Raw genomic sequence first — 14,234 nt, forward strand, 5'->3', positions numbered from 1 at the left:
TTTACCTTCTGCCGGTGTATCTCAGACACAGGCAAAGAATTTTGTCTCGCCTTCAATTGCAAATTTTATTTTCATTATCGCTCCGTAATTTCATACCTGATTTATAGTTCTGCAACATAAAACAATAATGAACTTTATTAATATTCTATTCATATGTAATATTATTATAATCATTAATAGAAAAATGTTTGCTATTTATCAGACATATAGATACATAATGCTATTTCTTTAACGACATATTTAATCAAGTGACTTCAAAATTTCATATCGCAATTTGTAAATATTAGCTGCACGAAAATACTGCTGAAGAGTGCTGTGCTAGTTATATTTTGAAAAGCTGTGTCTATGCGTTGCTGGTGAGTAATCAGCTCCACAGAGACCTTTGTATACAGCGTAGTGCTACCTGCATGCACGGCAAAACACCGCAGGCTGGACAACACAAGAAGAGGTCATGCATGCGACGCAAAATGTAAACAACAAAAGGAGCACACAGTTCTCAGTGCTTTTCGCCACTTGTCCCTTGTAGTTCGCTCAATCATTACAGAAAGATTCGTAGCTATCGAAATTCCAAGCGATAAAGATGGAATCTAGTGGTTTATTCAACAATGTCGTCAGGTAATTTTCATTTCGCGAGAATGAAATAGTAAAAATATTTATATGAAGTGCAGGATCTTATTGTAATTATTATTTCAGAGTGAAAGAGAAATCTGGTGATGTGTCGCTTATTCAAAATGATTGCGATATGATAGACCAAAAACCTAATTTTAAACATGTCAAATGCTTATCAATTTCGCTGAAAGATGCTGTAAGTGTTGATAATTATAACTCGTATTGTATAGTTGTTCTTTAATGATATTTTCTTACATCAATTTTATTCTTCGACAGATCGAAGCACTTCGAAAATTGGACGAAAATCGAGAGGCTGAACTCGAGAACGAAATGAAAACAGCTTTTGAATATGAAGATATCGAACACAATATGGATTTGTCAGTAGTGAAAAAAATTGACGATGATTTTCAATATCACTTGCAAAATGTACAAAATAACGATGGTTATAATACTCAAAACATAGTTGAAATGGAAACCTCGAAAGAAGAGAAACAGGAATTTTTTGGAGAAGTCGCAGAAAAATTAAATTTGAATATCTACTGTGAAACTGTCAAACAAAACAGAAAAAGAAGAACTGACGAACATAACCTCGAAGCACGCATCGATACAGTGCATAATGGCGCTTCGTCGCATGCATGTGATATTTGCAGAAAGAATTTCACAACAAAGGGTACTCTTAAAATACATATCGATGCAGTACATAAAGATATTAAACATCCATGCGATATATGCGGTAAAAAATTCACAAGTAAGTACTATCTCAATACCCACATCGATTACGTGCACAAAGGTGTCAAACAAGTATGTGATATATGTGGAAAAACATTCTCGTGTAAGAATTATCTTCAACTCCACATCAATGCAATGCACAATGGTATTAGGTATAAGTGTGACTTATGTGAAAAGAAATTCGCACAAAAAGGTAATCTCAGAATTCACATTGACTCAGTGCATAATGGTAACACACATTTATGCGATGTGTGCGGAAAGACATTCAATCAGAAAGGCGGTCTTAAAATCCACAGTTATAAGGAGCATAATTCGCGTATTACAACTTAATTAATGAATATTGAAAATTGAATGTACTTTTTCAGAAGACTAATTTAAAAATGTTGATTTATAAAAACATTACTCCTCAAATTTTATCTCATTGTGTTAAAAAAATGTTTAAGTTTTGTAAATTCAATAAATTTTCGTAGAAAAATAAAGCACATTCTTATTTGAAAGCTAATAAAATGTCGAACCTTTCAAGTTTATGGCAATTTTTTATCTCATTTTGGGTTGAGTCAAAAGTGATGCGACCAATCCGAAACCGTATTAAACGTCTTCATTTTAAGATTCAACACTTTTTATGTAAGTAGATTCTCAAATAAATTTCTAAATCTAAAAAGATCAATGATAATAATTTTACAAAAAATATACACAATTATACAAATGAAGTATATACCATCAATGTTACACGCAAAATTCATTGGCGCAATGTCTTCTCGGTTTCAAAATAAGCCAGAAGTCAAACGGTAGGCCTCCCTAATGGCTCTCCGATGTCTTTTCATCACCGCATACATTGTACGCTGCGGTCTCTCTTTCTGTAACTTGAATACATTGTATATCGTTCGAGCGCGCGTGCAATCGTGGCGCAGAATAATCGGCTTTATAAGACAATCCAAGTGCCCTTTCTCACTCTTCCTCTCTCGCACCCTCTCACGCGACTGCAAACATCCTCGAAATTGGTCGCCTCTCAGCTGGTGTATACGCGCGTGCAACATTAATATAATTGCGCGTGAAATAAATACAAATCTTCTCGAGTGTTTTGCAAACGCGCGCGGGGCAATACGAAGCGAGGGGTGAGCCTATTGGTCTCTCTTTCTCGCTCTCGCCCTGTTTTGCATGTATAAAGCACTGTTCAGGCATGCACGCACGTGGTATGTGTTTGTATGTGTGACTGGCGGGAGCCCTCGGAGATGTGTCCCTTTTTGTGCAAGGTGTCTTGCGTGCTTTTGTTGCGTCCCATTAAAAGTGTTTTCGCGAGCAAGAGTTTATTGCCTCGCTCGCCGCGTTCATGCCCGGCTATTCAGGCGCATGGATGTGTTTTGACGAAGGATTTCGCACACATACACGTGCACACGTGTGCTCTGCGCACAGACACGTCCATTACTTCGCATTTTTGACGTGCGCGCGTCGGTATTTTTGTTTTTGGGAAAAGTGCACGCGTTTTACAGCGCGCAGGTAACAAACACGTGTTATACAGCTTCGTGAACGTGTAATAATTTATCGGCGACGAGAAATTACTTGAAAAGGTTGTGTATGTGTGTGTGTGTATGCCAGGGCAAAAAATTGTACTGGACAATAAGTCGATAAAATCTTGCCAAACTGGCTGCGCGTCCATGTGGTGGCGTATGCTGCATTCAAAAGTAAAATAATTCCTCTCCTTAGACAATCTACCCTGTTAATCGTCCGAGCTTTCTATCTGTTTTGATACCTTGTATACATTGGCTTTCAGGACATAATTAACAGCGAGAACCGTGATAATGAGAGCCGATGAAATTGAAGAAAAAAACGGCCAAGCGAGAGAATGCGTGTATTTATTCGCTCGCACACCCGCACACACAACCCCTCCGGTTAGTTTCTACAATATAGGTAAAAAAATACGCGCGTCTTCGAATCTTTTTTTCCGTTCGATTCTCTTATCGTTTCTCGGCAACAATATGCGGCTTGACTAGAGGGATAATTGGCACCACGAGCGTGGGACGTATGTGCAACACCCGCAGCAGTGTGAAATTTATTTTCGTTCATCGGATAGAGCCTAATTTCGTGTTGAAACACGCGTATTCGTACTCCTCGCTACTTCTCTCCAGGTGCAAATAAATATCACCAAGAAATGATCAGACTTTGGGTCGGCTCACTTAATGCAAGTACGGGGTAATAATGCGATGTTTTCATGTTTGTTATGTGCAAGCAACGTATGAGTAATATTCGAATTATTATAAACTGTACTACATAAAATTTTTCTACGGAATCTGATTATTTTATTGAATGAAATCTGCAAGTATTTTCGTTTAATTATCCAATAAAGTTTTGTAGGTTTTTTCAAAGCTGGTTGCGATCAAGCTTGCAGCTATGAGTAACTATTACTATACAATCCGGTAGCAACTCGAGTACATCATACATTAATTTTTTTTTTAAATAAACAAATCTAGAGTACACGTATGAGCAATGTAAGTTCTTCGCAAATTCGTTCGTTTATTTCTATCTCCTACTGCATGAAGCAGCTCGCTTGAGCTAGTTAGTTTCTCACGCTTCTATTTGCCACAACGAACGGACCTTAAGTTTGCATAGACCGTTGACTCGTGTACGTGTGCAACTTAAATTACATCTTGTAATTGCACCATGGTCGTGTCGAAAGTAAAAAATCCGCGCCACGAGACCTTTCTTGTCCCACGCGCGTACTTATACCCACAGACACCACCGGCTTGCAGATGAGTTGGCAGTGCAGCTCGTTCGTTGGCTCGCTCGCATGAATCGTCTTTTTGTTAATCTCAAACTCGTATGCATACATATCCGAGTGTAGAGGTTATTTAATGAAGCAACTGTGCACGCACGTTTATTCGTTTTATCAGGTGTTGCTGCGCTGCTTTGGGACGGCAGCAAGCGCGAAGCCTTTAAAAAATTGAGCAGCGCAGTTATTTATGCTTTGTGTATTTCAGCTCTTTCTCTCTCTCTCGTGTGCGGTGTAAGCTGGGTTCGATCGAGCGCACAACTTGGGTGTAATGAGGATTTACTGGTGGGCCGTCGTTTTCCTCTATTTGGGTCTGCCAGAGCTCGCGCTCTTGTACGCTCGCAAATATTTTATGTTAACACGGCAGGCTGGTAATTTTATACCTTCATTCGTCGAGCAATCGCCGCGCGGCGCGTGGAATATACCGCGTGTGTGCGCGCGCGATCGGTTTATTGCACATTTTTCTTCACTCGCGTAGTAGCATCATTTATAACTGTGTAGTGCCGCAAAATCAGATCATCTTACCGAGAGAGCCGAGCACGCGGTGGTGGCGCTTAAAAAGAGCGATCTCGTAGTGGTAGTAGCCGCGGTTCCGACAAAGAAGAGAAAGAGAAAGAGAAAGATACATGATCCGAAAAAAGAAGCCGCGCGCGCGATTGGCCATAATCGTCAGTTTCGTCGATAATGAAATTTCTTGCGCTCTTTCTGCAAAAATTCGCTCGAATTCCCACAAGTTTTTTGCCAGCTTTATCAAGCTCTATCGAGTGTATACACACTAAATGCATCAGCTGAGACGTGCTCGGCATTGCTCTCCGACTCCAATAAAAGTATTTAATAAATCGAATGAGAGAGAGCGAGAGCAAGATAGGGGAAAGATCACGCGGTTACTTTAGCAGAAGAACGTTTTTCGGCTTCTTCATGCATATTTACACCCGGTGTGTTGAGCGAGGCAGAGATTATGGTACACAGGCAGATCTTCAAAAAAACGGGCCAGATTCGCCCCGCGACTGCCGCTCAAATTTTTTTTCTTTCCTCTCTGGATGCTACCGCTCATAAAATTTTCGTGAGCATAGAAGCATGCTCGACATGTCGATTCGTTATAAGCAAGGCGCCGCTCGACGTTATTATTATACGCGAGCATTATAAGAGCGATGAGTCCTTGATCGGCTGCGCGGGGGTGTTGTTTCGACTTTTAATGTGCTTCAAATTGATTTTTGACGAGCGAATTATTCCTCAAACATCTGTACCTGCACCGCTTATAACTCGGTGATTTTTAAGTGAAACGTTTTTGCGATCGTCGCTTCGACAATGTTATGATGGGCATTTAATGTTTGAAATAAATTCGCCAACAAGTTTGAACGTTTTTTGTGATTCGAAAGTGTGCGTTCCGAGAATCTCTTCGCGATACATAACAACATTTTGCCAGTAACAATAAGAAGAATTTTGCAATGGAAAATCAATGTTTTTGCTTTCAGTGCGCAATTATGCATGATGTTTACAATAAACGTTTACTATTATTAATTTCAACTTGGAAGCATCTCTGCCTCGCAGAATATATAGATCGAGAATTTGCCGAGACAAAAAAAGAGTGAAGAGCAAAAGGCGCACGTGTGCATCTTTTTCGATCCCGAGGGCTTATGTAAATTGAAATCCGCCTATGTCCACTATACTCTGCTTCGGCGGGAACCTTAAAAATCGGACTCAACACCGGCCTTCTACCTTTCTCCGCTTCTCCTATCTTTTTGTTTTTGACCTTTGTTCTCTCTAATTTGTAGCTTTAATTTGTTTTGATGAGTCCACGAATGAATAGACCTGACAATAGTCTGTATACGTGCTGAGGATTGCCCGCAGATGGATAGTAAACTTGCATGCGATCCTGGTGCTGAATACAACTAATTAAAACTACTATGAAAGTCTTTGGTGAGTTATTGCATGGATATACATTTTATGCCTGTTAATTGCTATAAATTTCTATTAGACTATATTTCTCGAGTTTGAAAGAGTGACTTTTACGCTCATTATAATGAGTAAATTTACACATTATAGTTTCAATGTCGTAGAGACAATTTATAGAGACTCTGGATGAATTTTCGTATTCGAAAGATAATTACAAGCAGTGCAAAAAGCTGTCTTTATATTTTCGGAATTTTTCAGCCCTATTCAAGAGGATCCCGAGCATCTGGATTCCTGCTGGTCGTGCTTTGAAAAAAAGTCACATCTCGAGTATACAGGCGCCAAAAGTCGCGTTGTATAGCTCCTCGAGCCCCGCAGGCTCGCGATATACGAGCAAGATAGACCTCGAGGGATAACTACCGTTCGCAGCATATTTATGCAGATTCTGTGCAGGCGCCGCAACTGCGAGCACACGAGTATAGCCTCATTACCTTCTAATAGTTCTAAGAGAATGGCCCAAAATCCCGCCGCGGGTCATCCGAAATTTCAATTTTACTGCTGGGGTGTAGATCCATCGATTTTTGCATATGTTCCAATAAGTGCTCGACTCTAGCCAGAGCCTATAATATATGCCTTGTGCCTTAGCTTTTTTCTTCTTTTGGAGATCGATTTTGCTGTATACATGATTCTGTGTGTCGGCACCTTTTTCAAAGGGGCATTCTGATTTCTAGTTCATAGGGCGCTTTTATATATTCTAAGATGGATACATTATGAGCGATTTTATTCGTTTCTTTTTACTACGAATCTCTTAATATGAATATGAGTTTGAAAACAACTACAATGACGCGGCAGAAAATTACCTCGTTAGATTTTTTTTCAAGATTTCATTTGATCATAAGTGCTATGTATTTTATTAAATACTTTTAAATTTGAAAAAAATGTCTTAGGAACAGCAACGATACTGTGCTTTTACTCATACAAATATTTTTATTATAAAATATTTTTATATCACTTGCAGATTTACACGTAATTGTACTCGCCATCTAGTGGTAGACGTACTATCAGAATTTGTCGCTTTAGGTTAGGAACTACCTGATACCAATTTCTGTATTCAATCTCTTATTTCAATATAGCACATTGACTTATGCAATTACATCTAGTGTCGAAGGCAGTGATTATCAAATTCAAAGTGGTTTATTAATACAAGTTTATATTATTTAAACGATTCAATTTTCATTTTCAAGTCACTTAAAATGTTCTCTATATTTCTTACAATGTTGTATTAGAAAAATGGCCAAAAAACAAAATAGTTAATGTTAATAGATTTTAAAACATTTTAAATTGTCACTTTATGGCCATTGGTACATAATTAACGTTAAGTATTTCTATTATGATAGAATTGTAAACATTTTACAAAAAGCAGGCAATAAAACGAAAGAGTTATAAGGATTTGCATACAGTTTTATTCCTTACTGCTCTTTCAATTTCAGAAGATCTTGCTGAATCTGCCGTTTGAACTAGTTAGTAAAAAATAAAATTTTACTTTTTTATTTTTTTAGCATGCACTCGCTCTCCAAATTCGTTCACCTTGACTAAACATTTCGGTAATCCTGACTCCTCCAGTCTTGCCTAGCCCCTGCGAGGTAGAAGAAATACTTGGCCCGATGACGGGGGGTCATATTTGCGCGCCTCCGCCCGTCATCGCGCGTATTCGAGTTTACGTGCAGGTATTGAATGACATATCGGGCGCAGTGCGCGAAGAGCGTGTATACCGGTAGCGACTCGAGTAATTCGAGATCCTCGTCTATTGCTTTCGTCATTTTTTTTTCAAACTACTCCGCGATTGCCAGCTGACTTGACGCGCGTATACACTTTACTTTTCACTCGATCGACTCGCGCGTCGATTGTTTAGGCCGGTTTACGAGGAGGGTAAGGAAAAGAGTTACCTATACCTTATGGCAGTATATCACTTTCTTTCGGATGCATTAAGGCAATCTTGTTCAGTATCTTTTTTTCCCCCATTTTTACTTCTTTTCTCGTTTGAATTTTTTTTCATCTAAGCTCTTCTTTACTAGCCAGCAAACGAGCTGAGCTGCTCGAAAATTGAGAAGACATCTTAATTGACGCCACTTTCGATGCCAAGCTACACAAAGTGTCCCAGCTTTGTTTTCAATAGCTTGCATATGCAGCAAATTTTTCATATTTTTTATGGTGCAGATTTTCAATAAATAAAATATTCACTCGTAAATAAACAAGTCGAATCTAACATTACTTTCAAATTGTCTAACATAAATATTTTTTAAGGTTAAAAAAAGATAAGTGCACAGTGCGTAAAGAATTGTATTAAAATGTTTTTAAAAACAAGGTTTAGAGAGTTTACGTATCGATTTTATAGATCAATTTTTTCTTCGTCGATTTCAACTGAAGTAATGAGAAATAAACTAAAGCAACAAACAAATGATACAAATATATTTGAGCTTTTTTGGCGTACCAACATAAACATAATTTAATACAATTGACGGTTGAAAAAGCAAAGAATAAGATTTAGCCTCGAACTGATAAAAAAGCAATTCCTTAATATTCTGCGTCACGTCGCTAATTGCCCGTACACTCGTTTTTCGCTGCTCTCTTGTTTGCCGTGCGATGTGGATCAATTTACCGGCACCGGAGCAACAGCACCGCTTCATACGAAATAGGAACACCGCTGGAATATCAATGAAGCTCGTCGCAGATGTGACTCCTCCGATCCTTTGCATCTTCAAGAAAACAAGAAGAAAGCAACACGCAATCGATGCCGCTGTCCAGTCTTCTGTTTCATATACGTCGGATACGTCGGATACGTCGAATTGTCGATAAATAATATTAAACTGGTGACTTAAGAATAATAAAAAGATATGACCCTTCAGCTATTTACTAGTAGTCTAGTCTTACCAAATTCTCATATTGAGGTATTTCTGAATGTACCCTTATCGAAGTAAAAGCAGGATTGCTTTAAATTTATTTTAACGTTTTCACAACTTTTTAGCGTGGAGCTTTGTTATTGATTTGTTTTCATCGTTTTCAAGTTACGACCTTAATTTTTGAAACTAATGCTGCATATTGCTAAGAAATTTTATGCTTGCTTTTATCATATCCGTTTTTACGATATAATCCTCCAGGTCACATTCAGTAGAAGCAAATCAAATTTTAGCAGGAAGCGATAAACAAGCAATTTTCGTACCTGTAAGCTTCATAAGGTGATATTGTGTTTCTTCTTCTAAACATAAAAACTCAAATTTCTTGCCTGAAAACATAATCCAATTTTCAATAAATTTAACTTACAATCTCACTGATCTTATCTTTTGAATTTTTTATAGCAAAATTTCGACGTTTATTAATAAACTCGTTCAACATTATGTTTCACAAGGGGCGAGGTGCGAAATCTGAAGTCGTAAAAATATTTCATAACTTTACATTCATTTGGTTCCTCGTAATTTGCCTTATTTTTACAAAAATATTCAATGATAAAATATTGACTCATAATTTTTCAGAGCTTGCATACCTATACAATATGATGCAGTTCGAAAATTACTGGAGCTCAGACATTATCGCAATCCAAGTGATAACCCTTATTTTATGTTATAAAAATATCTTGTTGAAGCGGAGCTAGTCAAGTAGCTGCACGTGGAACCCACTGTAAAATGGATATCATCAGAATCATCGTCCTCGAGGCATCTTAAGGCGCAAAGAGCTTTGCCTCAATATCAAACTACTTGTCCTATAATAATAGTTCAATACATCGGCCGAGCGTAAATATAAACTGAGTCAACGACGGCTCTGCGGATGCACAGCTCAGAGTAAACGTATATATCGCGTATTTTATACACACATAAGCAAGCAGAAAGAATCTCATTCCTGGACGTACGCGCGCGGCCAAAGAATGAGCAGGTGCGCGCGTGCTCCTAGTCCCCCACTGTCACGCTCTCTGCATGCAGCATCTTTTCTCGGCTATCTTCTTCTTCTTTTTCTTCTTCTTCGTCTTCTCTTCCTCCTCTTTCTCCTTCTTCTTCTTCTTGTTACTTTTTCTGAAAGGAACTCCTTCCATTCGTTTTCATGGCGGCGGTAGATTGTAAGTGCTTTTTTACGCGGTTTCACCGCTTTGTCTCGCAGCGTACTTTTTTTTACTTTTATTTCGCTGGACTCTTGTACACTTACTTGTTTTATTGGACGCCCCCTCGTTTACCCTCGTGAGTTGCTGCTGCTGCTGCCGCTGTTTTACTGCAGCAAGTGTATATATGTGTGTGCGTGTGTACATGTGAGAGAGAGTTGATTTGTGCGTGCATTTGCTTGCCTTGCAACTTTTGATTTTCGGCACGCACGTGTACCTGCGCACGCACACACGCACACAATAATCGCAACCAATCAGACAATCCAAATAGTCTCGGGATGCGACAATAAAAGCTGCGGTTTGTCTTTGCTCGCACGCACTTTTTGGGTGCCGCTACGGCTTTGGAATCAGGCATTCGTGCGACTGCCGTTTATTCTTATAAATACGCTACTCGAGCTTTATGTAAATTCTAACAAGTTTTAATTGGAGAATGTACTGCAATAAACTTCTGAAGTACTGCTTCTATTTAGAAATATTTTTATTATGTGCTCTACATGATGAAATACGAATCGGTAAAATGCGAGGCTTGACCTCCTCGGGCTAACTTTATGCCCGACACCCCGTGCACACGCGTGGACGAGGCAAATGCAAAATTTCTGTCACGATAATTTTGTGATTTACGAGTGACTCAGGTAAGTAGCAAGATACCATGGTGGTGCTTGTTTTAATGACGGCAATCTGGACTCTCGACAAGCATCGACCATCACACGATGCAACCTCGTAAAATTTGTTTTACTTCTTACTCTTCATTTAAAATTAATAAATTAAATCAGCTCTGTTAATTTTTAATGAATTAGTATGAGCTCACGTCGTTATCACAGAAAATAACTAAATTTACTCCTTTGTCTGTACTTAACATTTGAAATGCTACCGCTAAGAATGTACGTAATTATTAATAATTTGCAACTAACGTTTTTTCCTTTCGGTAAAGCTTCTTGAAATATTCTATACAAATATGATTGGTGATGAACTTCATTAATTTTAAATATTTGAAAATGTTGGTTGGTTTTATGACATATGATATCATTAATTTTCGTTATAAAAAAATAACTTGAATATCTGCGTTAACGAATAAAATTATTTTATTTCGCTCTCAGAGTTTGAACGTTTCTCCGAGAGATGGCGCTACTTCACAATAACTGCCCGTCTAGATAAACGGATATGTATCTAACGATGAAGCCAATAAAATACTACTGCTAATCTTGATGAACATGATACAATGGTGCGTTTTTCATAACAAATTCAAAATGATCATAAAAAATTACTTTGACACTTTTTTAAAGAAAATTCTTCCTTCCCTTATTTATGTAAAAAAATTTTCTTTCTGGGCTTTCATTTTAAATATGTTTTTAATATTGGTTTTGTGAATATTTACGAAAAAGTACATATTCGGACAACATCGAGCGACTTGCGGTATACACACAGCGTTGTTAAGTTATACAATAAACTTTGAGTGATTTACGAGCGGCACGAGTAAAATGCCTATACATAAGTACACGAACACAAGCTTGCACGAGTATATGTGTGCTGTATGAACTATATTGAACGGTTTTTTCAGGTAAAATATTTTTGACCACTCTGGAAGCTCATCTTTTTTTCTCGTAAATTGAACGCTTCTCAAAGTTTGCCGCTGCACGTTAATTACTCGGCCAATATGTACTTCGGCACTTGTAGATTGTTTTAATTTTTGAGAGGAATATGTAGTTACCCTCCGTATTATATTGCATTTTTAACGTATTTCATAAGCATAATGATTATCGAAAAGACCCGTGATTTATGAGTTTCATGCGACAGAAATGTATACAAATGAAGTTACCCCATTGGATTGGGTAAATAATGTTGGTATCGACTTGGACTATTTCTAGTAACTTATACTGTTATTTAAAGGCTCCATTAGGACTATCTAATTTACAACCGGGAATAAACAAACAAAAATAAAGAAAAACAGAATTTAGCTCAGTAAAAATGTTCCAGACGATTATTAAAGGGACCTGTTCGACGTGTGCTCCGTACGTTGGGTTTCTCTCATGGGAATGCTTTTTCCAGGTCGACGTTGCAAACCTCGTAATGTACAACAACGTAGCATATCAGTATACTTACGGCCGCACGTATAATACCCCCGCAGACACATTCGCGAATGCACCTTGCAGCCTTTAACCTAACAGGCTAATTGGGCATAATTAACTTGGAGAGTAGACATACGAGTATAATACACCGCCAAGTAGCCATACTTTTCGACATCAGTGATGTTGTATACATACGTACACATCCAGCTGCCTACAATAATGAAAAACCCCTGCGTAGTCGCATTATTATTAAATCCGCGGAAGCCTTGATTTTGCAGTCGAATTATTACGAGAACACGCGAGTTCAACTTTTGCCATCGTGGATGCTGTATGACTGCCGCAGATGCGGCGGCAGATCTGTTTTTGTATACGCGTATCATATACAGATATGTACGCTCGCATACTTGTTTACTCGTTTTCGCTTTCACGAAAATCGACGTCAGCACTGGGAGGAAAAATCGCGCGCGCCCGAGCTAAATTACGAGCTGTTAAAGGAAGCCGACCATTACGCATCTCAAGTAACCTTCGTACTTGGAGTTTCGTCGGTACAGCTTCGTAAGGCCAAGATTGACGATTTTATGGATTAATACATTTTTTTGGACATGCAGCGATTTTCATATACACACGAGGCACGATTTAAGAGAACTCGAGGCTGAAAATTGCCCCTCGTGTCTCGCGTGCGCGAAATTTTTTCGGTCCTTTGCACTTCGCCCCAAAAAGTCGTACTCGTTATTTCAGAGATGCACATTTATAATTTCGCTTCGCGCGTTGATCGCTACATAGCACTCCGAAGGCAGCGACGCATATGTGTTGCGCGCGGCTGCGAATTATCATAATGAGAATAACGGTGCGACGCCTTGATGGCACATAGCCGTTTCCAATGACGTTTTTATCTTATCCGACGAACGCATATAAGCTTCGCAAAAAGCCAAGTTCTATCTTTTGGCTTCTCGAGTCGAGTCGCTCGTTCGCCGCGAGTGCGACTTACGGCCACGATGTCGCCTGTATTTTATTTACAAACGTACATGTGTGTGTGTGTATGCTATATTGCTGGCGGCACTATTCCCACGAGGAAATTATCGTTCGGAACGAGTTAGAACTTACGTGTGTCTGTGTGTGTGTGCGCGCGAGGCGCTTTTTCGACTCGCATATACGGGCAAAAAAGTTTTGGCTCGCGCGCCAGCAAAGCTGTTATGATAATACATGACTACTAATATATTTTACTTCTCCTGTTTTGTACGTGCGCACACGGAGATATGTAAAAATGTCCGGGGATTTTATGAGTTACTACAAGGAGAAATTTGTCGGTACTTTTAAAGGATATTTTCGAGAACTTAAACTTTGAAGATTATGCAATATGTGCAAGCGCGTACACATTTTATGAATATTTTCACTATTTCCCATCATCAAAATCACATTCTTTACATACACCTGCAAATTTGATGTTATTTTTGACGCAATATTTGAAAATTTCATAGTATCTTTTTTATATAAAAAAATTGACAAGCGACTCTTATACGCATGAAAAGAAATGGTGTTATCCGCCCCACATCGATGTGAGAAAAGCTTTAGCACGAACGAAAAGTTTGAAACCTCAAAATTACTCGAAAAATCAAATGAAGGAAGCTGGTAATATTGTATTGAAGTAAAGCGAGCAGTCAAATGTACCGAGGGTCCTTTCTCTCTCTCTTCTTTCTCTCTCTTTCCCGCTGGTATTGCATTTTTTAAAAGCAAAAGAGAAGAATGGAAATAACATTTTCGGCCGGTGCATCATTTTTTTCCACAGCCGTCGATGAGCGAAGCGCCATAAATAAATGTTGTTTTTACGGCTGCCAAATTGGGCATTTAAACGTACATTCGGAACTGCCGCTGCTACTTCCCCTTGTCTTTGATATTTACGTGGTGTGCACTTTACTCCTCTCTTCTTCTTTGTGGTTGCACGTGTGTGTACGCAGGCAGGACGAAGCCGAGAGTAACTCTTGCTCGCTCGTACTCTCGCTCCCCTGCACTCTTGGAAGAGATT

The 14,234-nt window shown here is 38.7% G+C and overlaps 1 protein-coding gene across 1 annotated transcript; it reads left to right on the forward strand.

Moving 5' to 3' along the window:
• The first annotated feature begins 520 nt into the window (after positions 1–520).
• Positions 521–1,668, forward strand: LOC106653388 (myoneurin-like). Its single transcript, XM_014372794.2, has 3 exons — positions 521–615; positions 694–805; positions 886–1,668. The coding sequence occupies exons 1-3, from the start codon at positions 581–583 to the stop codon at positions 1,666–1,668; spliced, it is 930 nt and encodes a 309-aa protein (XP_014228280.2). The 5' UTR covers positions 521–580.
• Positions 1,669–14,234: the final 12,566 nt, after the last annotated feature.

The sequence above is a fragment of the Trichogramma pretiosum genome, unplaced genomic scaffold (genome assembly GCF_000599845.2).
Source record: "Trichogramma pretiosum strain Unisexual culture from Peru unplaced genomic scaffold, Tpre_2.0 scaffold1, whole genome shotgun sequence".
Taxonomy (NCBI): domain Eukaryota; kingdom Metazoa; phylum Arthropoda; class Insecta; order Hymenoptera; family Trichogrammatidae; genus Trichogramma; species Trichogramma pretiosum.